Here is a 26,181-nt window from a genome sequence, read left to right as displayed (position 1 = left end):
TGGGGTCCCAACAATGAGGGGCAGCCAGTGAGGGAGAGGGATGAGGGGAGGTGAGGCTACCTCCAAGAGCAGAAGTCTGCTGCACTCATTGGCTGGAAGATGGAATGTCTGAGAAGTCTGCGCGAAGAATACAACAATTTGTTTTTGATTTTACAATTAAAATGGACATTTTAAAACTTTTAGTTATTCAAGAACAGCCAGTCTGGGACCTCTACTTTCAAAGTGCATAACTTCTGGGTAGACAATTTGCCCTAGTGGTTAGAAAATGCCGGCCAAAATATTAATATCACCAATGCAATTTTACGTGCTCCCCATCTCCCCTTCCCTCATCATTTCACTTTTGGAAAGATGGGAAGCATGGCAGTCATCACCCTGCTTCCTAAGATAGTCCACCTCACTCCTCACTATTCACCGTGGCCAAGGGAACCCAATGACAATGCTACACACAAAACTGGCCTATGAATGGAAATGATACACAGGGCAGCCAAATCATTAGTGTATTAACAAACCGAACGGTATTAGGGTTAACCCTGTGAAATTTATCCATGATGGAAAGGAAACAAACTATGCAAATTTCACTTGAATAGAGATTTATTCACGACCCGGGTTTCAAACACTTAATGTCATCTTCAGGTGACTATACAGAGTTACATATCCTATATATATGACAAGCAATGGGGGGGGGTAGGGGTTTAGGAGCGGAGGAGAAGGGAAGAGGGAGGGGCGAGAGGGGGGGGAGAGGGAAAAGAGTGTAGAGGGAGGTTTGAGAGAGAAAGGGGTGTTTGGGTTGGGTAAGGAGAGAGAAGGAGGAAAACGGGGGGGGGGGGGGGGGGGGGTTGGGGAAGAAAGGGAGGGAGGGAGGGTTCTGGTAGAGGATGGGAGGGGGGGAAGGTCCACGAGCCGAAAATTCCGCTGTGTCCTGTGAGTCATAGTCGGTCACTGGTGTCGTTGGCTGGGCGTTGACCGGTTGGGCTTGGTGGCTTTTAGGTAACGTCCTCATTACCTGGCTTGGTTTCCAAGGGTCGGCGTTGGAAGGGCCTCCTGCGGGGGAGGCCAGCGTACCGGGAGGAAAAGGGGGGGGGAAGGGGAAATTCCGTCTCCTCCTCATCAGCGTCTTACATTGGGTAGTCCCATGGACTCAAAGGGAATGGAAAAAAATGGGGAGTGGGATGGGAGAATTTGGTCGTTAACCAGTAACGTCTTTCTTCGGGAATGCTGGACGATTTCCAACGCTTCGAGGGCGTCCAGTCTCCTCTCCTTATCTTCGAAGTGCAACATTTCTGGAGCGAAATTGCTATAATGTCCATATTCAAGGAGATGCCTGGCGAACAAAGAATGATCCTTGCCCGCTTCGAAGCACTTCCGGTGTTCATCCGTTCTTATTTCAAGGCTCCGAATAGTCCTCCCGATGTACATGGCTGGGCAGTCGTTACATTTTAACCGATAGACGCCACTCTTTTTCCGGTCGGGTACGTCATCTTTGGCATTGATTAACTGTTTGCCTAGCGTGGATGGAGTAGCGTAGGCGATACGGTATTTGTCCACTGGGATTTTTTTGGCAGCCGCGTACGATATTTTTCCCAGAAAGGTCATTTTGCGCCACTGTTTTGGTTTGTCACTTAACTCAAGGGCGGAAGTTTCCGAAACTGCAAGCTTATGGAGGGCTTTCCTAAGAATTTTTTCTACTAAGTTGGAGGAGTATCCATTCGTGGAAGCGATGCACTTGATCACACGGAGTTCGTGTTCATAGTTGGATTTTGACATGGGGATTCTGATTAGTCTGTTAATGGCTGCATATAGGGCGGCGGTTTTCTGAGAGAATGGGTGGCAGGAGTCAGCCGGGATGATTTCGTCTGTGCTGGTAGGTTTCCGGTAAATGGAGAATTGATGCCTACCGTTGTTGATCTCAATGGTCAAATCTAGGAAATTGATGCGTCTCCCGTTGTCATTGTCCACTGTGAAATTAATTCTTTCATGAAGGGAGTTAAGCAAAATTAGAAATTTATCAATCTGTCTCGTGGTGCCCGTCCAGCAGCAAAGGACGTCATCCACATACCTAAACCAATAGAAAATGTTGCTTAAGAGTTTGTTATCAGAGCTGAAAAGTCTTTCCTCAAAATCGGTCATGAACATTTCCGCCAAAAGGGGGGATAGTGATGATCCCATGGCTAGTCCTTCCGTTTGGTTATAGAACGCGCCATTAAAGCGGAAATAACTTTGGTTGAGGCACAGTTCGGTCAGGGAATGAATTTCTTCGGAAATTACTGGGTTGGTAGCGGCTTTTTCCAGATGATTCCTCACTAGCTGTAGGACCCAACATAAATTTATGCTCTTTCTACAGACCTCCAGACTCAGATTTGAAAACACTTCACACCCTCAACGATCAAATTCACAAGTTTACACGTAAATATAATAACAGCATAAACATAATTGGTGGCGACTTTAACCTCCCTGGTATAGATTGGGACAGCAATATCGTTAAATCTGGGACCCGCGATCGCGAATCTTGCAATTCCATGATAAAATTGGTTCAAAGAAACTCCCTTCATCAAGCAGTACGCATGCCCACCCGTGGAAAAAACATATTGGATCTATTTCTTACAAACACGCCGGAACGTATTATTAGTGTATCAACTGATGAGGGCTTGAGTGACCATAAAGCAATTAATGTCCATTTGGACATAGCAATAAAAAAGATTGTTAAACCAAAAAGAAAAATTTATAATTACCATAAAGCAGACTTTGAATCTTTTGCCAATCAATTAAACTCTTCACTACCCGAGTTCAAAACCCGCTTAAGTCATGTCAACGTGGAAGAAACTTGGACAGAATTTGTCAATATCATGCAAAAAGGAATCGTAGATTTCATACCTATAAAATACGTTAAAGCAAATCGCGACCCCAGGTGGTACAATAAAGACGTTAGAAAAGCCCTTCGAAAGCAGAGAATGCTACACTCTAGGGTAAAGAGGGCAGGCGTGAACACATCATCTCCTGAGAATACACAATTATGGGACACATATAGATCCTCTAAAATTGAAACCAAAAAACAATTACGTAGCGCCTTACTGGAATTTAAACGCAAAGTACTTTGCGAGCACTTGGACACTGACCCCAAAGCTTTCTGGTCATATGTTAGGGAAGTAAATGGGAGTAAACAAACCGTGGCTTGCTTAAGGGATTGTAGCAATGTAATTCATACAGACAGCGAGGTTAAAGCTAACATCTTAAATTCATTCTTCCAAAGCGTTTTCTCGAATGATGTTGCCACCGCATATCTCCAAGAAACAATACATACTCCACCCATGGAAAAAATAACAGTGGACCAACAAGGAATTCTAAAATTACTTAATGAGATTAAACCCAACAAATCCCCGGGCCCCGAAAATATACCAGCTAGGGTGATTAAACATTTAGCTCCAAACATTGCCCCGTACCTTGAATTTATATTTAACAAATCCCTCACAGAGTGCAAAGTACCTAAGATTTGGAAAACCGCGCAAATAACGCCTATTTTTAAAGGTGGTGACAGGGAGGATCCCAGTAATTACAGACCTATATCTCTCACTTCTATCTGTTGTAAAATCTTAGAGCACATAATTGTCAGTTCAATAATGAGACACCTTGACAATATTAACTTTTTAAGTGACAATCAACACGGATTCAGGAAAACCCACTCCTGCGAAACCCAATTAGGATTATTTACACATGATTTACTTGTATCTGGTGAGAGAGGTAGGCAAGTGGATGCCATCTTCTTAGATTTTCAAAAGGCATTTGATAAAGTCCCACATGGTAAACTCATTCATAAATTAAAGGTTGCGGGTATAAACAAGGGCGCCATAAGTTGGGTTAAAGATTTTCTTTCAGAGCGGGAACAGAGGGTAGTCCTTGATGGCGCTAGTTCCGACAGCGTTCGAGTCACGTCGGGGGTACCTCAGGGAAGTGTGATCGGGCCGTTACTTTTCTTGATTTTTGTTAACGATTTGAACCGCGAAGTGAAAAGTAACATTAGGATGTTTGCGGATGACACGGTGATCTATCGGGAGATATCTGGGGATGAGGATCGTTTTATTCTAGCGCAGGATTTAGATTGCATTACTAAATGGTGTTCTAACTGGGGATTGACTCTAAATTATAATAAATGTTCCGTGGTAAATTTCTTTAAAAGATCAACGGGATTTGCTTACAAATTAGCTGGAGGTGACCTAGCAGTAGTTGATACGGTAAAATACCTAGGTGTCACATTCACTAAAGACTTAACTTGGGGGACTAACATACGTAAAGTCTGCGGTCAAGCAAATAAAAAATTTGGATTCATTAGACGCATTGTCGGCAAAAGTGACTCAAAGGTCAAGGAACGTTGTTACCACGCTCTTGTAAGGCCTCATTTAGAATACGCATGCAGCGTGTGGGACCCGAGTGAAAAAGGTCTCATTCGGGAAATTGAGAAGGTTCAACGCCGGGCAGCCCGTTTTGTAAAAAATTCCTACGATAAAACGCAAAGCGTTACCGAAATGCTCATGGATTTGGGGTGGGAATCATTAGAAGAGAGACGATTCAATGCAAGACTGAAATTATTAAATAAATTCAGATCCGCATGTTTCAGCACCGAGGTCTCGCAGATTATTCGTACTCCTACATACATTGCTCCATTCTTTCCGAATGACCTCATTCGTGTTCTGTTCATCTGTTTTTAAGTTTCCCTTTCAATCCCTCGTCCCTCTCCGCGGGGGGAAATTCCTGCTACCTGCAACGTTGGGTCGAATTCCCTTCCTTTTACTGTCTCTTTGGGGGGTTGAGTGTTTTGTGGTGCATTTTCATGTGGTAGTGATGTTTCACATTCTTGCTTGTTGTGTCGTGGCTTGCGTGTTTTAGGATGGCTTTCCTGCTGTATCCTGGGGTGCAGTTTTTTGTTGTTTGGCGGTGTATGTGTTTGCATGAGTATTGGATGGAGGGAGTTTTGCATGAGTGTGTGCGCTGCTGGGGTGTAATTTTCCGTGTTGTTTTTTGCATGTGGTATTTTTCGTTTTTACGGTTGGTGACCTAACACCCCCCGCCACACGCCCTTGCGGCGGCTTGCGGGGTATTATGTAGATGTAGATGTAGATGTAGACCTCTTGTTTTGGAACACTGGTAAATAAGTTCTTGACGTCAAAGGAGATTAGTTTGGAATTTGGGGGCACTGAGATGGCTCTTAGTTTTTCGGTTAGTTCCACCGAATTTCTGATGCTGTGGTTGGAAGAGAACGTTGAGTGTTCTCTTATAATGTGGTTCAACTTGGAGGCTAGTTTGTGAGTAGGGGAAGACAGGGAAGAGACAACCGGTCTAATCGGCATTGTGGGCTTGTGGGTTTTAATCAAGCCGTAGAGCCGTGGGGGTAGGGGGTTCCTCTGAATCAAAAGCATTTTTTCCCTTTCACTAAACAACCCATCGCACGAGTTGATCGCTAGTTTTGCGGATGTTTGAAAAGATTTGGTGGGGTCTTTCGATAGTTCCACGAAATCGTTGTCCGAGATGAAACTTTGGCACTTGAGAACGTACTCGGTTTTTGACAGGACAACAAGCGAGCTACCTTTGTCGGCTTTAGTGATTATAAGGTTTTCACTCTTAATCGACTCCTTGAGGTGTCTGAGGGTGTCTAGGCGGGATTCGGTGTTGCACTTATTATTCGGGGGCAATTGGAAGTGATTTTTAAGAGATTCTGCCACCAGTTGCTTAGTGCCGTAGTTTTCTAGTCTTAAAGCAATTTCACAGTCCACCGCGAGGTTTTTGGCAGCGTGTTGGGTCAGAGGTAGATGTGGAGCAAACTTCATACCTTTGTTTAAGAGTTCCAATTCTTTTGGTGGGAACTGATGAGATGACAGGTTAACGACTCTGGGGTAAAACTCGAAGTCCGTTTTCTCCCTTCTTTATTCATTCCCTGACCGAACTGTGCCTCAACCAAAGTTATTTCCGCTTTAATGGCGCGTTCTATAACCAAACGGAAGGACTAGCCATGGGATCATCACTATCCCCCCTTTTGGCGGAAATGTTCATGACCGATTTTGAGGAAAGACTTTTCAGCTCTGATAACAAACTCTTAAGCAACATTTTCTATTGGTTTAGGTATGTGGATGACGTCCTTTGCTGCTGGACGGGCACCACGAGACAGATTGATAAATTTCTAATTTTGCTTAACTCCCTTCATGAAAGAATTAATTTCACAGTGGACAATGACAACGGGAGACGCATCAATTTCCTAGATTTGACCATTGAGATCAACAACGGTAGGCATCAATTCTCCATTTACCGGAAACCTACCAGCACAGACGAAATCATCCCGGCTGACTCCTGCCACCCATTCTCTCAGAAAACCGCCGCCCTATATGCAGCCATTAACAGACTAATCAGAATCCCCATGTCAAAATCCAACTATGAACACGAACTCCGTGTGATCAAGTGCATCGCTTCCACGAATGGATACTCCTCCAACTTAGTAGAAAAAATTCTTAGGAAAGCCCTCCATAAGCTTGCAGTTTCGGAAACTTCCGCCCTTGAGTTAAGTGACAAACCAAAACAGTGGCGCAAAATGACCTTTCTGGGAAAAATATCGTACGCGGCTGCCAAAAAAATCCCAGTGGACAAATACCGTATCGCCTACGCTACTCCATCCACGCTAGGCAAACAGTTAATCAATGCCAAAGATGACGTACCCGACCGGAAAAAGAGTGGCGTCTATCGGTTAAAATGTAACGACTGCCCAGCCATGTACATCGGGAGGACTATTCGGAGCCTTGAAATAAGAACGGATGAACACCGGAAGTGCTTCGAAGCGGGCAAGGATCATTCTTTGTTCGCCAGGCATCTCCTTGAATATGGACATTATAGCAATTTCGCTCCAGAAATGTTGCACTTCGAAGATAAGGAGAGGAGACTGGACGCCCTCGAAGCGTTGGAAATCGTCCAGCATTCCCGAAGAAAGACGTTACTGGTTAACGACCAAATTCTCCCATCCCACTCCCCATTTTTTTCCATTCCCTTTGAGTCCATGGGACTACCCAATGTAAGACGCTGATGAGGAGGAGACGGAATTTCCCCTTCCCCCCCCCTTTTCCTCCCGGTACGCTGGCCTCCCCCGCAGGAGGCCCTTCCAACGCCGACCCTTGGAAACCAAGCCAGGTAATGAGGACGTTACCTAAAAGCCACCAAGCCCAACCGGTCAACGCCCAGCCAACGACACCAGTGACCGACTATGACTCACAGGACACAGCGGAATTTTCGGCTCGTGGACCTTCCCCCCCTCCCATCCTCTACCAGAACCCTCCCTCCCTCCCTTTCTTCCCCAACCCCCCCCCCCCCCCCCCGTTTTCCTCCTTCTCTCTCCTTACCCAACCCAAACACCCCTTTCTCTCTCAAACCTCCCTCTACACTCTTTTCCCTCTCCCCCCCCTCTCGCCCCTCCCTCTTCCCTTCTCCTCCGCTCCTAAACCCCTACCCCCCCCCATTGCTTGTCATATATATAGGATATGTAACTCTGTATAGTCACCTGAAGATGACATTAAGTGTTTGAAACCCGGGTCGTGAATAAATCCTATTCAAGTGAAATTTGCATAGTGTGTTTCCTTTCCATCATTAGTGTATTGTTTTTGCTCTCTGGTCATTTGATCATTGGATACATTAGGATGGCTATTAATAATATCACAAATGTTTCAATTCATAATTAATCAATTTTTACCAATTCACACATCAATGGCAACAAACTAGTGCATTACATTCTATTACAAGAACAACTATACCTGAAACAAAATCAAAATAAGGAAATAATACTTGCCTTTCTCATGCAGAAAGTTCAACGCGAGTGATATTTCAGCAGCATAAAATCGAGCATGCTCTTCAGGCAGGCGCCTTTGTCTCTGCATGTGAAACATAAGGTCACCTCCACGAACAAACTCTATGACAAAAAAAAGTCGGCTGGGAGTTTGGAAACAAGAATGAAGGCCAACTAGAAATGGGTGATTGGAAGCAGTCTCAAATACATGTTTCTCGGTCTGTACCCAGTCAATATCCTAGAGGGATAAAGGGTTTTAATTATTTACACTTCATTAACAAAAATCATATGATTTTACTATATCTAAGGCCAAAGCTACACATATGTACCTGAATTAATACTCACACATTTAATACACAAGATATTCTGGTGCCCAAACTAACCAAGAACCCAATTTCTTGAATGCTTGAAGCCATAAAAACTTCTACACAGAGGTTTGCCCTGCTCAGGTCATGGTAAGTATTATGGAATGTCAGTATTTCCATACACTGAAAAATACTACTGTTCCTCAAGAGCAGGGCTTTGGAAAAGTCCTGTCGTGTCCAGAGACTTCACTTTTAATGATCAGGTGATACAAGCTACTGAAAGTGGCTTTCAAGTTGACAAAACATACACTAACTTTTCAAGACTTTTGATAAGATCAACAAATAAAATATTATTTTCCATAAAAAATGCTTGGTGATATTATTCCATCATTAGAAGGTTCTCCTTTACCATAATTACTAATTGGGTCATGAATTGTACTTTGTGTTGATAGGGCAAGTGATCTTGGTATTATTTTGTCACATATCAATTTCCTCTGACTTACATATTGAATGTATTTTTAATAAAAGTTATAAAATTTCAGGGTTTGTATATTCTTTTATAAAATCTATTTTAAATGTCCTAAGAATGCTATATTATTTTCTAGTTAGCTTAATTCTGAAATATAGCTAAACGTTTTGGTATTGATTTATCAAAATCATTATTATTGGATTGAGAGAACTTAGCACTATACATTTTTGGTCCAATAAATATGTAAAAACAAATGTTTATGCCAATAAAATAGTTTTTTAGTGTGCTATTCTGCAGAAAAAATTTCTCCTACATAGGGCCATAAACAGAATGATTAGGTAATATCATGAACTTCCATGTGGCATCTATATAAATGCTGCATCCTGTTTTAAAAATGCATTTACTGCAGCATTATATTAAAACACCAGGTTTTAATCTATGCTTACATCCTCCTTGTCATATTTTTACTAAGGACCCATCCATAAATATTACTATACATTAGTAATCTCTCTTTTTATGACTTTTAAGATAGGCACGGCACTCAAGTGTGGATTTCCAAGCTGCTCACTCAGAGCACAACTGCACAGTTATGAACAAATTAGAATGTAAATACAAGTAAACAGGGGGAAGTTAAGTTAGAGCCTGAATGTCATATGACTGTTAATGCATAAATGTGTGACAATGTACCAAGTTCCTTTTTATGTTTATTTCCATTAATTTATCAAAAATATTTTGCATTTATTTGACCAGACCATCGTATCCTTCATGTGCATGATTGCATCAACATTTTTTGCATAAAAATTGCAACTGAAAGTGCAACAACACTTTAAAGCTGTGCACAATACAGGATTTTGCTGTCCAGAGTCCTACATTGAAAAGGGATCAACGTGACATCCATTTTGGCGATACATCCAATTTAAGTACAACACAACTACATGCAAGTAAAAAAATATAATATTGAAAGAAATTCTTTAGAAATGAAAAATTAAGCAGTGGAATTATAGTGAGGGTATGAAACCTCTTCAGTTAATTAAAAAATATGATTATCTTACCTCATCATCAGTAACAATAGCCTTCTTAATAATTTTCATGGCGTATATTCTACGCGTCTTTTTGAGTTCCACCATTAGAACTTTGGCATAGCTCCCACGTCCAATGACTCTAATTAAATCAAAGTCATTTAACGAATATTGACGCTGAGCCTCTGGTTCCAGAGCTTCTTCCTCTAAGGAGGGGTAGAAAACAAAGGTATTACTCAAAGATATGCACTGTTTAAATATCACTTTCCCATCATGAAAAATGATCACTTTTTATGCAGCCTTAATATGTCAAGGGATGAGTAATTCAGTAACTCATTACATAGAAAAATACCAATCTAGCATAATAGAAACACAATTGTCATTATATTAAGCACATTCTATCCCCAGCAAATAGTTAAGTTTTTAATTAAATGCATGTTCCATGCTGTTTCCAAGAATTTCCATTGTGTAGGTTGGCTTGTTGAGCAAATTAAGACGAAGATGCCTTACACCTGAAGATATCTCCGGGACTGGGGGGCCAAACTGTTATCGAACAGGCCAAACCACATGATGGGAATTCCCGGAGGCAGCATGGAACATCAATCAGATACACATCGTGGAAGCCTTATGACTGATTAATTTCAATGTGTGCACAAATGAGTACAAGTGATGAGAAACCAAGAGCATTGCACAATCCATTGTTGTTCAATCCAATAACTTTAACTCAGAATCTGCTCCTCTTAGTTTTTCAATGAGACTACTATGAATTCATTACCAATGAATCATTTGTCATGTTCAGCCATATAGTGGGACCACAATAAGAATCTCTTCACAGTATTACTCTTCTCCCACAGTATTATTGAAAGGGCACTAATTAAAAGCTAAAAATCAAAACAATCTACTCTGCAATAAAACATTGCTAACTTAATATCATTCCCACCTCATTCCATTCCATCTTACAAACCCATTTACAGTCGGCCTTGTGCCAGAGGAATCAGTGCACCACTGACTCTTTCAACTCCTTCTCACACTCCATACATCACACCTAGAACTGCATTTGCTTCCTTATCTATCCATTTTATTTTTTCTATTCTTCTCCACACCCGCACCTCAAAAACCCTAATTCTATGCTCATCCTGTTCACTCTCAGACCAAGTTTCCGAGGAATACAACGCTAAATTCCATCCTTTCCTTTGACAACCTAACCAAAACAGTTCAACACATTACTTATAATAGCTTTGGTAAATTTGCGGAAAAGTAAATCACTTGATCCTATCCTCCACATCAATAGACTGGTGCTGAACTTGATGTGATAGCCACCACTTTTAATGGCCACTTCTTTAATTCAATAGAAAATGCATTTTATCTTCCAACTGCCCTTCAGCCATGCATAAATGTACCTAGCCTACTCACTTCAGTTCCCAGTGACTTTTTCCTAGCTGCAATCATCTTCTATTACTCATTTGAAGTTAATGCCTCTCTGTCTACATGAACAATTGCTCATAAACTAAAAATGGAAGTTTGTATCCATTTACACGGAAATGGTGATCATTCACACAATGTACAAATATCACCTTACATAAAAACTTTGTCTTATCAAAAATATTAGAAATTGCCTTAGCTAATAGGGTAAAGACATTTCTTCTAAAAAACAGTAATTCATCAAGCTCTCAATTTGGCTTCATCAAATGTTATTTTTGCAGAATTTGCCCTTAATACACAGTAACTAACTTCTGGATGGCTTAGATTGTCATTTCAATACCATGAGCCTTTTTATAAAGAAGGCATGTGACTTATTTGATTATGGAATTCTTTTGAACTCAGTCCACCTTTACAGATTTTAAGGCAAATGATTTGATGAGACTTCCTCACAAAGATAACTCGGGCCATTACCATTTTAAGTAGTAAAAGAGTTGCATTTTCACAAATTGTTAAGCCATCAGCAAAAATAAACGTCTCTAGACAGCTTTCTAGTAAAAAGGAATTAGGTATACATCATAAATAATTAACTATTTATTTAAATTCATTTTTGCTTTTACAAATCAAGTCTGCATTCCTGGGTTGCTTCATTTGGCAATAGAAGAAAATATAAGCATGATCCACCATCCTAAACAATGTGTATATACTTTTCTTTGAATAAACCCTATACATAATTTTTTCAGCATGGAATGAATTGTCATATATTACATTAGTTAATACACAAAAAGTTGCTTTTAGAGTGTTTTGCATTATGAGAAAGATCGAAGCACGAATTATTATATGCTGTATAAATTATGCCCATTTTACGAGGTTCCACTGTATTTAAGCAGAGTTTGGTTCAAGTATGAATGGAAACACACTTACCAGCCTAACACTTGCTAAAATCCTAGGCATCAGTATATGTTGAAGACAAGAAAAATCCCTCTGTAATTTTCAATGATAGTTAATCTATACTGATGCATAAGGAAATAAATTGAAAATTGGTAAATTAAATGTTCACAAACTATGATAATCAATTAATGCAATCCATGGCGAGTTTCAAAACAAATCTATGAACTTCAATTGTGAATTTTATCATCAATTTGCTAATAACCATAAATGTGAGAAATTTCTGACCAAAAAAGTCATTTAAAGCAGAGATAAGGCCCAAACGTAAAGGGATACATGTAAGAAGAAACTCTCAGATCATATAGAAGCCAAAGAAAAATGGCAATGGATAGCATTAGGTTGTGGGCTGCAGTTAATTCACGAATTTAGAACCCAATGAATGACTCAAATGCATTGCAACTTCAGAAGCACTAAGGTATAATTTAAATTTACAAAAGCATTCAAAAACTAACCTTCTGAAGGGTCTTCCACTGGCACTGAGTCATCCCCCACATCTGACACTTCTGGGAGGTCTTTGGAGATAACAGATGTAGTTTCTGTGGCTGGTGCTAAGAGGACATGAGCAATTCAAAATTTTACAGAAAACATTGATTTTAAAATAGAGGCAAGCCTTGACCAATGTTATCTCCCAATATAAAATTTCAAACTAATGAAGTACATTATTTATTATCAGATGGTAGAGGATTAATCTTATTTACGAATGATGCCTTCACCAACATTTAATTAAATTTGTGTTTTAATACTTTTGAGCTACCAATACACACATGCATATTAGAGGTCAGTCACAATCATTTTTTTTAAACTACGGATAGTTGGGTGTCAGAAAGTTGTATTAATGGCACCTACAGATTGCTGAAATTTTTCAGAATATATCATAAATGTATTCAGGTTGAAGTTTTACAAATGTAAGTAATTTTGACAGAAATATGAAATATGTAGAAGAGGGAGCCTTTTGTGTGAGAGGCAATTAGATATCATACCAAAACACATGCAAAACCACATCAGAGTAGTCACGCAAGTGCAGATGTGATGTGAAACAAAAGGTGTGTGATCTGGATAACCAAACCAGCAAAAAATTTATGAACAAAGCTTTTGATGTCTATAAGAGGCCTTTTGGAAAAATATCAGACCTTGAATTTTCCAGGACAAAGTAGTGATGCTAGGGTGGTGCCATGGTGCACAGTTGAAGTGGACATCTTAATGCGCATCCTTGAATGTTCTCTCCACCTTAAAGTGAGCCAGTCCCTGCCTGTTGGCCGCGCCAAGTGAGGTGCCATCCATCATATGTGTTAATTGCTTTTCCATTTCTCACTCAAGTTGACTGAGCTAGTTGAGCAAAGATACTGCATCAAAATTTGTCAAAGTTTGGTGATTCTCAAAGTGAAACAATTTCTAAGATTCAGCAGGTGTTTGGAGGTGCTATGATGGGGGTTTAGCACAAATTGAGGAATGGTTCAACTGACTCAAAGATTGTCACACATTGGGAGAGAGTGATCACGGAGGCCTCAAAATGCTTTGATTGCAGCTGCTGTTGAGAGGGTGAGATCTGGGGATGGGAGATGGTTGTTTGACCATACGAGAGATTGCCAAAGAGGTTAGGGATAGGTAAAGATTCTGCACATATAATTTTGTGTGAAGATTTGAACATGAGTGGCTGCAAAGTTTGTGTCCAAGCAGCTGTCAGTAGAACAGGAAGAATTCCCTCTTGAGGTTGCACAGGACCCGCTGGACACTTCCAATACTGACCCTGAGTTTCTGAATGCTGTGATCACTGGAGATGAGTCATGGCTGTATGGGTATGACTTGGAAATAAAGCGCAGTCATTACATTGGAAGTCCCCTAAGTCTCCAAAGCGAGAGAGGTGTGAAACAAAATCAAGGTGATGCTGTGTTCTTTGATATCTGTGGAATTACACATCATGAATATGCCCTGGAAGGACAAAATGTGACAAAAGAGTACTCTCAACAAGTTCTCCACCGACTTTGTGATGCAGTTTATAATACAAATACCAGAAATTTGGATGGCAGATTACCGTCAGTTATGCTTAGTGCATGGAAGTGCAAGGATTTGGCCTACTTTGAAGGGGATTGGGGACTTAATCTCATCATACAAATAATAAATTTTTCCCAGCAAAAGGTCGGATATCTTTCAGACCTACCTCATACACGTTAAAAAAATAAACTTTAATAACATACAAACTAGTTAAATCCTCTCACCCATCATACTATACAATTAGACATTTCAAAACAACAAGCCTATGTCTAACTATTTCAAATTATGATCTAAAAGCATAAAATTTTACATAATTACACTGAATTTGGACCAAAAAGTTAGGCTTTAGCAGCAGTCAATTAGTTCTGAATATGGTTGCAGATTGTGTTAGTAAAATTTCATTTTTTTGACACAACTTCTCATTTATTATTATTTCCCAATATCTTGCCACTTGACCACTAGATTTTGGAGCTCTTTGAGCAAACATGCTGCCAAAAGGAAGAGTTGTTTCATTCAGGAGCTTTCAGCAAACTTTAACTACAGAAATAGCAACCAAGCATTGCCATTTCTCATGGAATTAAAGAGGCCAGGGGTCTGTGTCTCTCAGAAACTCTGAACACACTCGACAGCAGGGAATCTAAATTGTAGATGAGATTGCAACCAAGTTTTATTTCCAGTAAAACCATATCCTTTTCAGTCCACTCCCATCACAAGCGGACGTTTGAAGCAAGGTCTACATGTGGTTGGGGGATTTTATCTTGAGAGTTTTTCATTTGTGTGCCATCGAATCAACAGATATTTTCAGTTGAAAATTAAGAGAAACATAATGAAACTTCAAATCAAAATATATAGTAACAGGGCAAAGAAAAGGGGAGCACAAAAATACTACTTGTCTGCAACATGAATAACAAAAAAATTTTGTGCATGAATATATTAACAAGAAATAAATTTTTATCAGACTTTTGAATTCAAAACTTCTTTATCACTATTACACTGCAAAGCTCTCACCATAAGGGAGTAAACTAAAAAATGCTGAGGGAGCAATAAAGAGAAGGGAATATAGCAGAAGCATTAAATGGCAGAGGTGGTTGGGGAGACTGGTGAGGAAGGGGAAGAGAGGTTCACAAGCATGATGAAACTGGGCTAATTATGTTACTGAGTATAACACATGTGACTGTTCAACACCCACACCCTGCAGATCAGCAAAATTTTCTTTCAATAATAATATAAGATTATTACTGAGAGCAATCATATTTCGCTTAAGGCTGCATCTGCAATGACTATTTATAAATCACAATGTTCTACTTTTGATGGAATTGTTTACATTGACAGCAGAAAAAACAACCACTATTACATGTTGCATTGTCAAGAGTGACAAGTCCACAGATACTCTTCATTGGAATCATATGCTGTGATGATTCATGACTTAATCATGGCAGCAGCATAAATAATAACTTGCTGCCTTTAGAAGAAGAGTTTCACAGACTATCAGAACTTCATGAAGTCTTCATGTGCATGCAATCGATTTGGATACCTAAATTGCTAAAAATTCTAATTTCCTGCTTTTCATGGAAACTTTGCTCAAAGACAATAAATTCGTTGATACTAAGATTTTCAGTGTGATTCAATGCAAAAGACCAACAAAACAGGAGGTATTACCACTTATCAAAACCAACCTACGATTTCCACTTCTCCACTCAAGGTATTTCACCTACATACTAAATGTAGGTTTCCGTGGTCCCTAGCACAATTCACTCCCAGGTATAGTGAGAACTTCCTCTTTCTTAGCCCTAAATTATCCCTTTCTTCATTTCTTCATAACTTTTACATGCCATCATGCTGTCTAAAATGCCCACTTCTTCCTCCATCCTCTAATCTGCTTATCCAATATTCTCCCTTCTATTACAGTCTTCCGAATCCCCATCCCATCCAATATTCCTCTATCCAAAATGAAAGGCTTTTTCATATTTCTTCCTACAACTTCCTTTCTTCATTCACCTTATTGAAAATCTCTGCAATTGCCTTCCTCTCTGTTTGACTTATTTTCTCCATTCTCTTCCACCATACCCACATCTCAGAAGCCTCTAAAATATGCTCATCCTCTTGCCTCAGAGAACAGGTCTTTCATCGATAATACACTACACTCCATTATTATCCAAGTGTTTAATAATCTTTTTCTCACATTTTTACCAAATTTCCTGGCCCATAAGAAGCACTATGATTTTTCAGGTTAGCATTAATGAAAAACCCTTAGATCCAACAGAAAAGGATCAGAGCAGATGCATTCCAGGTCCTTTGAGTCAGATGTTAACATTTGACACAAAGGACCTGGAATTATTACATTTAAAAATAAGCAGCTACATATATATCAGCGTTTATTCATCATCACTCCTGCTAAACCATTTCTGCAGTTATTTACTCTTCGGTTGTCACTTTCCTTGTAGACAATATTATCTTTGCTTCCAGCAAGTACAATGCTTATTCCATATTGTGAAAAAGATTTTAAGATAGTCTCACTTTGAGCTTTCTACCAGGACTTTTTCAACCAATCACAATCACTAGCAAATAATGGTCATTCTTACCACTGATGTGCCATCATGAGTTGGTGCCTCAAAAACTTTCTTTTATAAGTATATTCAAGTAGCAGTTTTAGGGGAGGTAATAAACAGCTGAGGTCATTAGCGCCATAAGGGATGGATGGAAAAGGACAAAGGGTGGAGAGAAATCCGGCGTCGGCATTAGCCAACTCTTAATGAAAGGTGCCAAGGAGTCACACACAATGTAACGTCCCATCTGACAGACGACATACTTAATCCAAGTGCTCTCCACATGCACCTCAAGTCGGGATCTGGATGCTACTGAAAAAGATTGGCCATCTCCAGCATTCAAACCAGGGCACTCTGGGTGAGAAGCCAGTGTGCTAGCCACCACACCATCTCGATCCCCATTTATATTCAAATGGCAGTTATTGTGCTAATGTAGTTCTGGTATGCAGGCAAGGACCATCTCTCTTCGTAATTCCTTTGCACCATAAGGCTGTCCAAGAACAATCAGCAACAGACATACTTATTGCTAATTTTTTCACTTCAATCAAAATCATATTTGTTGAAACAGTGATCCCATTCTTCTTGTAATTATATTATCCAGTTCTTAAAATGCTCCTTGAGCTTTTGAATTTAGGAGCACATGAATGTTAAGGTTTCTACTCATATCTGCATTCACTAAATCAACCTTCAGCTTCCTCCATTTTTGTTTCATTCTCTCAGTCAGAGGTGGGCCAAAACACCTTACACCTGCCCTGTTTCCATATTCTGCACCCTAATTCAAGACTTCAAGTATAAATGCAATTCTGTGCGGCAATCTTCTCACTTTATATCCATGAGGTTACTTTAATTGTAAATTTTTATGCGACACTTAGTTTTCATTATTATTTTCATAATATCAAAATTTATATTAAAGACAAACATTTTCTATGCCTTTAGAACACTCACATTCAAAATTTTTAATAATGACATCCCCTGCCTATGCCTGATGTAAGGAAAATTAATTGATATTAATATTTTTCTGGCTCATGTTCCATAGGTTAAAGTTATACACGTACATATACCTTTGGCCCATAAGATGTAGGCTGATTTTAGAGTAAAAAACATGCATTTGATGGGCCGGAAAATACGGTACTCATTGAACCCATTATCAACTTTAATTTTGCAAAGGTCTGGTTTGCTGATGCACCCACTTATTTGCTGCTTTTCCTGGAAAATGCTGCCTGAGACCACAAAATGATCCACCTGACCTAGTTTACACCCTCCAACAATGTTTAATGTAACTTTCCTGGTTCTCGAGAACATCATTACTTTTATATTCTTGCGGATAATTCTCATCCCTTACCTCTCACATTATTCCTGTAGAGCACTCAATAGTAACTGCAATCCCTGGGCTGTTTGACTTACTGTTGCTTGATCACCTGCAAACCTGACTAAATGGTCTCAAAGGCCACTGTTATTTCCAGCTCAAGTCTTTCCTATGCAACCCTCAACATCTCCTCAAGTGATTACGGGACACCCTGCCTCCCTTCCCTTTGCCATTCCCTACACATCTTCAACCTCCCTCTCAGCTACCCTTACCTGAGCCATCTGATGCACAAATTTCAAACAAGTCACCTATCCCTCTTGTGTAGACCCATATTCTGAAATATCTATCGTACATTAACTTTACCCATTCTACAGGGTTGAACAGCTTCTCAAAATCCATTATATACACAAAGAAATCCTGATTCATTTGATTTTCCATTCTACTAATACTCTCATCAGTCAAATAGCAACATGCATTCCTCAACCATTTTCCATGTAAGCTGATCTTCACAAGGGTTGCACTTCTCACTATTTGGTAACCTACATTTGATGATTCTTATCTTTGCTACTTGCAAAATTAAATTCATTGCCCTATACTCCTTGCATACAGCTGCTTCGCATTTTTTTGGGACTCAGATTACAACTGACCTAGAGACGTCTTGTACCACTACTACTACCCCTTAAATACCACATTTAGTTCAATGAAATCCCTCCTTCCTTCTTTTATATTAGTTTACGTGCATATTTTGCCTAATCAGGAATTAAACGATAACATACATTTCATCCATCAGGTCCTTCTTGCATACACCCCTGAGGGTTCACATATACATAATAGGTGAACAATTTCATGAAGTTCCTCTCATCATTAGTGGTGATGTCAATGTTGGTTCTGCCTCTGACAATCCAAAACCATTTTTCTTATTTAGAAGAAAAATGAATTTTAGATGTAATTCCATAAGAGGGAACAGTGAGATATTGCCCAGTCATTGGTGCTGTCATCTCAAGATATGTCTACAAAATAACATCTAACCTCTATATTTCACCCTTTGGTTATCACAAGCCCATTGTGGCCATTTTCCCCTCTGCACTGACTACAACCTTGATGAGGTGTACGGACTTGTGTTCCGATGATCCATAGAGCTGCACTGGCAAGAGCAATGATAATTGCTCCTGATAGGGTCACCCATTCCATATAGGTCGAAGTGTAGGAGCCAAACGTAGTCCACACAGCATCTGAACTTCAGTGAGGCAGCTGCAAAGGCATCTGACCCCAGTGGGGCAGCCATTGAGTCATGGTGTCACACTAAAAACACTACTGAGGAAGGAAAGAGGAAAGTACCTCATTTATCCCAAGAAATGATGAACAAAAGCATGAAAATGAGTCCTGGCAACTATGGGACAGGGCCCACAAGGCTGTATGTTGTGCCCAGTAGCAGGAGAGGCAAGGCTTCCGTGGTTCAGTCGCATGAAATCCTAGCATAGCAAAATCGGCAGCGGAAACACAGAAGACAACAGAAGACACAGAAGAGGACCGAGTTCAGTTAGAATAGGGTGTGGAATGTTAAGACAAAAGTGAGGACATGGCAATTAGAAAACACAAAGCGAGACATGGAGAGAGGAAATTTAGAAATTTTAGGGCTATCCGAGCTGAGATGGAAGAGTGGTGGTGGTTATTGGAGTGATTTTTATAGCAGAGAAGGGGAAACATTGAGGAGTGGCAACAGGATTTAAAGAGGTGGCAGGAAGAAGCATGGCAAACACAGAGCAGGTGAGTGAAAGCATATTAATAATAGAATAAAAGCTCATCCAATGAACTTAGTCATCATTCAAGTTTACAAGCCAATAATCAATCACACTAAGGAAGAGGTTGGTGGGGCATACGATCAATGCAATACAGGTACAACAGAGGATACCTGCAATGGCTACTTTGATACAATCGAGGCAATAATTTAGACGTTCCTGGAAGGGAATATTGGACTGTGATGGGAGATTGGAATATGACTTTGGACAAGGGGAAGACAGTAGTGATGTAGGGGACTATGGTCCAGGGACAAGGATGACACTATATGGAGAAAGCAATAGCGCTCTGCAGGAGACAGGATTGAATCATACAGAACACTTTTTAAAACACCACAACTGGCACAGACATACATGCAAAATGTCTTGTGGTTCAGAGAGATATCTATTAGACTACATTAGGGGTAAGCAGAGATTTAAGAACAGCATGATTAATTCTCACAGTTTCCTGGGAATAGATGCAGATTCAGATGATAATTTAGTAATAACCAAATATAACATCAGATTCAAAAGGATAAAACAGGGAAGATGAATAAGGAAATGGAATGTAGAAGCATTCACTGGAATGAAACAAAAGGAATACCAACAAAAGGGTAAACCTGTCACTCTAAATCGCCCAATACAATTCTTTGAAAGGCATCTGAAAATGGCATTGGAGTTATTTTGTAAAAGGGCCTGGCATCAGCATTGACAAACTATTTCTAATGCCATGGAAGCTTTCAAGGAGAGTGAAGTTAACACCTTATGCATGACTAGTGAAGTTGATGGAAAATTGACAAAAGAAAATTTTTTTCTTACGATCAATAGCACTGGTTGAAATTAGTTCTAAGCAATTGAAAAACAGCAAGTTTGGATTATTTTTGTTCACTGAATGAATAAAGAAAGCTCTATCGATATTCATGGGTTCACTATAAAAATAGTACACTGCATTTACCTAGTATTTTGCAATTACCATTTCTATATCATGAATAGATTATGGTAGATAATGCAGTCTGATATGAAATTATGAAACAGGAACTCTTCAGCACCAAATTTGTTAAGTATTATAACTCATGTCACAAGGCATTAAAGACATTAGACTTTAACAGGGCAGTATATAAAAATAATTGCAACTTAGGGCAAACTTACTGTCATTTTCAACATGTTTTTAAATACTGATGCCCGGCTTACCAGTGCAGAATACTGTCCAACACCTCATGGGTGGCTATCTTCATCCAAATATTTTAGTGTGAACAAAATCCTATTTTTTTAAATTTACCCAGCAATACGGAAGTTCAAATTCCATTCCACAAAATATAAAATGAACTGAGAATGGAAAGAGCAGTATTTCATCAAATATTAAAATCTAAGTTCCCTCCATTTGTCAAATAATAATCATATGCAGTGATAATGCTGCATATTATTATGTGCCATGGAATGAATGTCTTTATAAACTTGGTACATTTATGAGTTAGAAGTTGTGGATACATGATATCTAAGGTATAACTCAAATTCCTAATGTAGGCACATACATATATATAAATAAAAGCGTAGCAGTATTTAGAATTTTAAAAATAGTGGACAAAATCTCAGCCACAAACCTAAAAAAGCTTTTACTAATCCTCTATCCTTCTCTTTTGAATTACTTGAACTCATTTTTTTATACCCAGTATCAAGACAATAAAAATGTACTGCATCAATTCCCTGAATTCTCATGCATTTTCATGTTTAAAGTACATGCTAAACAAAAATAAAGACAAAATATGACCACAGAGCAACGCATTTGTCAATGGTATTTTGGCAGTGCCATTACACCATGGCCTCAGTGGTCCAACACACATATAGCATGAAGAAACAGCAACCGCAACTTTTACAGAATAGCTGCTGATACCATTTCATGTAGCCAATGGCTTTATGACATTACCAAACCAATAGCAACAGGTGCCATCATTGGGGAATAACCCTCCTGTAGACTGCAGAAAAATTGAGTGCAGTCAGACAGGTACAGAAGAAGAAAGACAGGAATATATTAAAAATGGACATCAAAACCAAAAAGCACATATATAGGAATAGGAATAGTAAATAGGAAAAGGGCATGAATGACATGGATTACACAAGGGATGATTGGAAAGATAGTTGAGATACTGAAGGAAAAGCAATCAAGAGAAAGTTCACCACCACCATTGACAGAAAAGTAGCATAAATGAGCCTAGCAGGGGAGGAAAGTGGAAGGAAATAAAGAATAGAATAACCATAGTAGCAGATGAGCAACTAGTGAGCAAGGTATTAAAATCTAGACGACCATGAATAACAGCTGAAATAAGAAAACTCATAGAGTCAAGAAGAAAATGCAAGAATCCAAAAAAACAAGACAGAGGAAACTCTAGACAAAAACCTGAGGAACGGAGTCATGCGAGAGTGCAAGAAGGCCAAGGAAGAGTTGATGAAAACCAGCTGCAAAGAAATCAATGACATCACGAAGAAGGGAAATTGCTAAACCGCTCCTGGTCTGATGAAGAGACAATTTGAAGAAAAAAAATGAAAGCCTGCAGCATCCGAGATGCTCATGGGAAGTTACCATGAGAAGATAAAGATGTCAGAAAGAGAAGTAGAGAATGCACTTGAGCAGGCAGTGCTTTGCTCCTGTTGTCTCCCCACTTTCAGATTCTCACTCCTAACAATGGTCACCTAGTAGACTGATATATCAGTATAGAGTTCTGAAAAATCGTAAAACGTAAAACAGAAGGGCTGACATGGGGTGAGGGCATTAACAATGAATGAACAGAGAAGAAGGGAAACTGTAGGAACCATATCTTATGATTGAAATACTGATGACAAGCCAATGGGGAGACAAAATAGCAAAAGTTATTAAATGAACAAGGAAATATTCAAGTGAGAATAAATGCATATAGGATCTGTACAGATATTAGGCCAGCCAAATTAGATATAGAAAGAGAATACAACAAAGGTAGTTATGGTTTACTTCCTGGAAGACATGGATCAGCATTGATATCATCTCAAAAGAAGGAAAAGCAGCAGTATATGAGGACTCAAAAGCTATATGTTTGATTACTCATGTGGCGAAGGTGTTACTTAGGGCCATCGACAAAATGAGGCACATACAAGAGAGCAAATGCATACTTAGGAGGCGATTAGTTTGGATTTAGAAAGAGGAGGGGTATGCATTGAGGACCATTTAAATAATGAGGTCACTAGCACAAAGGAACATAGCATACAGGATGTATTTTGATGCTTCATTGATTCTGAGATGGACCTCTGACAGAGGATACTGGACAAATAAAATGAACATTTTGCAGTGGGTAGGAGTAGATACAAGAGATAGATTACTTATGCAGAACTTGTATATGTTTCATATGGCACAGGTGCAGCAGCATAACAGCAAATGGGGAGGCAGGATGGGCAGTTCTAGGCAGGGAATAAAACAGTGACACCCATTATCACCTGTTCTTTTCAATAAATATGTAGGGGAAATGATAAGGGAGATGTTGAATGAAAGGGATGGAGGTAGGATTAAAAGTAAGTGGGTAACTCTTCAAATCAGTTAGATTTGTAGATGATCATGTATTAAATTGGTAGTCAGCCGAAGGGTTACAATCATTGCTTGGTGCATTGCGGAATCAGTTTGATATGTATGGGATGAGAAGTAATCATAAGAAACCGGTAATGAGACTCCCAGTTAGTAGGAAAGCTAAGATAAACATTTAAGTTGGGGGACTTAAAATGGAATAGGTAGAATCATTCACCTTAATAGGTAGGAAGTTCTTTGAAGAATAAGGTCAAAGAAATAAGGATATTAAAAAATAATTGCATTAGGTAAAGAAGCTTTTACTATGAGGTTGGAATTGATGACAGGTACCTCATGTAAAGACATAAATAAAAGACTAGTAAATCTAAAATGGAATGTATTTCTGTACAATTTAGCAAACCTGGTCTTTGTGGCAGGAGGATAAGCATAAATTGGGGGCTTTTGAGATGTAGATGCGGAGAAGCATGGTGAAAATCATATGGACAGAGAAGAAAACAAATGAGGAAGTTCTGGGCATGGTATGGCAAGAGAGAAGGCATATGGGTGAAATTCAAAGAAGGCAGGAAAAGTGTAAGCAGGAGAGGCTATGGGATGCTGACGACTATGATGCAGAGGGGAGAATGTTGGGAAAGCAAGCAAGGCAGAGGAGGGATGAGAGAATAGGCATTTTGAATGAAATTAGGGCAGGTAGAAAGAATGCTTGGCTAAAGAATGAGTCTTTACAAAATGTAGCATGGAGTTAATAGATATTTTGAGCCATGCTAGCTATGGCTTATGAGTACAGTAGGGTGCAGTTTCAAGGTTCATCAAACACCTACCCTAAACCAGTAGACTACTATAAATATTGACAATCCCAAACAGCATGCATAAAACCTTGCATAAATTTGGAAACTAATTTCATAACAATCCTTGCACCTGGTTAAGAAGTAACACTTCAACCATGCTCCATGACCAAAGATATTTTGTCAGTAATATGCAGCTTATAATTAAACTTACCAATAGGAGGTACTTCACCATTAGCATTTTCATTAACAATTGGTTCCACACATTCATCACTGCAGGGTCTCTGCACCAATTTGTGGCATTTCTTGTGCACTAGAAGCTTACATTGTACACACTTAAATCCTTGCCGCCCTAAACCCCATATTCGATCTTGACAAAATGCACAGAATGCCCTCTGCAAAGAAAAATGGCATTGGCAATTTAACTTTTAATAATTTTTACACACTTACTTGAGGGTTGAACATCATTTCAACAACCTGGTCATGTTAAAGCATTCATTAACACTAATGATAAATGGAAAATTTCACTGCCGGCCATTTTAAATATATGACAGTAAAAGTTAATATGAAATTACATTATGATTAAAGACATTTTTTTTTGTTAAAAAAGTAAACATATTCATATCAAATGCGTTGTTAATATTTACTGCTGCCACTTCGTTTTCTGAGGAAATTTGATTTCAAAGAATTTTTCGAGTAACCACTTAATGATATAGAATATTGATTCCTTGAGTGTGCAAGCAGTGTGGGTATTCCTCACGATGTTTCTCCCACTCAGCTTTTTTTGTTGAGCTCTTGGGCACAGGCTGACATGCTGCCAGTGACTGGTCAGCCTCTAGTCAGTTTTCTACATCCAGTCTTCAGTCTGCCTCATTCGCTGTTATAGTTGGAGGCTCCTGCTTTTCCATTTGTTTTTATCACACGGAGAAGTTCTGAGATTGAGCCTGAGTCATGATATTATACCGAAGGATTAATAATGGACCCTATAGAAATCGCAAAAAAACAGAAACAGTTTTAAGGGTGAAAATCCCTTTCATTGCAGCCATTTCTTCAAACAAAATTAAGGTTTCAAGTTTTCTCAATGTTACTAAAGAATGAACTTCACATGAATACATGTTTGAAATATTAATCATGGTTTATTTTTGTACTGGCTCCTTCTGGTGGGCTCATAAACTCATCCATTGAAATTTTCTCTCTTTACGGAATGGTGGTAAATCTTTTCCCTTTGAGCAGGGTTTTTAGTTTAGGGAACATGGAAAAGTCACATGTGTAGGGTAGGTGGGGAAGTACAGTGATCTTGTTTTTGGCTAAAAAACTCATGAGTTCTGAGAGACGAATGAGGTGTTGTGTTGTCATGGTGAAAAAAAATACAAGCCACCCCTCCAAAGTTTGGGTGGTTTTTGCATGATTCTCTCTCTTAGGTGTTTTAACCCCCAGGTAGAACTCTATGTTGACTGTGTGGCCTTTAGGTAAGTATTCGTGATGCACAATGCCCCTTTGCATTGAAAAAAGTCAACATCACCCTGACATTCCGACAAACTTGTCAAGCTTTTTTTGGGATAGGGGTATGGTTTCACCAATTCATTGTGAAGATAGCACTATTGCTTTGATGTCATATCCATAAAACTCATGATTCATCACCTGTTATGATCCAAGACAAGGTTTTATCCTCATCAGCTTTATCCAACAGTTCCAGACAGACTTTGACCCGGCTTTTTTTCAGGTCTGCCGTGATCAAGCAAGGCATGAATTTGGTGGTGACTCAATGCGTCCTCAATTTTTCAGCCAGGATTCCATGGCACGAATCAATCAAGATGCCACACTCTTCCGCAAGTTCCCTGACAGTCAAACATTGATTTGCATGGATGGAATTGTTCACTTTCTTGATGAGGGGGTCATCAGTCAACATTAATGGTGTTCTGGAGTGCTCATTGTCTTCCACTGATTGCCACCACTTTTTGAACAGGATAAACCACTCACAGCACGCCGTACGTTTCATACCATCCTTAACATATATCTTAGTAATAAACTCAGAAGTTTGTGTGAAGGATTAGCAGAATTTCACAGAACAACACCGCTCCTTCAAAGAGCTAATTTCTGCGGATCCGATTTCTAATCACACTCCACGAATACCCCTTCACATAAACGGCAACAAGATAAAACATCAACAAAATGGTTGGAGGCGGTTTTTGGGGAAGTTCCTGTGGACACAATGCCTCTAATTGAACTAAAAAATACCCAATCAGAAGAGCCCTATTCTGAG

The 26,181-nt window shown here is 39.3% G+C and overlaps 1 protein-coding gene across 3 annotated transcripts in view; it reads right to left on the bottom strand.

Moving 5' to 3' along the window:
* aPKC (protein kinase C iota type) overlaps window positions 1-26,181 on the bottom strand; it is a 76,058-nt gene that overhangs the window by 10,526 nt on the left and 39,351 nt on the right. For all 3 annotated transcript variants that reach the window (XM_071594417.1, XM_071594419.1, XM_071594418.1), the window contains 4 exons: window positions 24,133-24,313; window positions 12,423-12,518; window positions 9,637-9,809; window positions 7,814-8,048 (listed from right to left, as the gene is read on the bottom strand). In XM_071594417.1, coding sequence (XP_071450518.1) covers window positions 7,814-8,048; window positions 9,637-9,809; window positions 12,423-12,518; window positions 24,133-24,313 — 685 coding nt within the window. The remainder of the gene's footprint in view (window positions 1-7,813; window positions 8,049-9,636; window positions 9,810-12,422; window positions 12,519-24,132; window positions 24,314-26,181) is intronic.

The sequence above is a fragment of the Hetaerina americana genome, unplaced genomic scaffold, assembly GCF_022747635.1.
Source record: "Hetaerina americana unplaced genomic scaffold, ioHetAmer1.1.p SCAF_60, whole genome shotgun sequence".
Lineage (NCBI taxonomy): Eukaryota > Metazoa > Arthropoda > Insecta > Odonata > Calopterygidae > Hetaerina > Hetaerina americana.
Note: the sequence above shows the minus strand (reverse complement) of the source record. Positions and strands in the feature narration are given on the sequence as shown.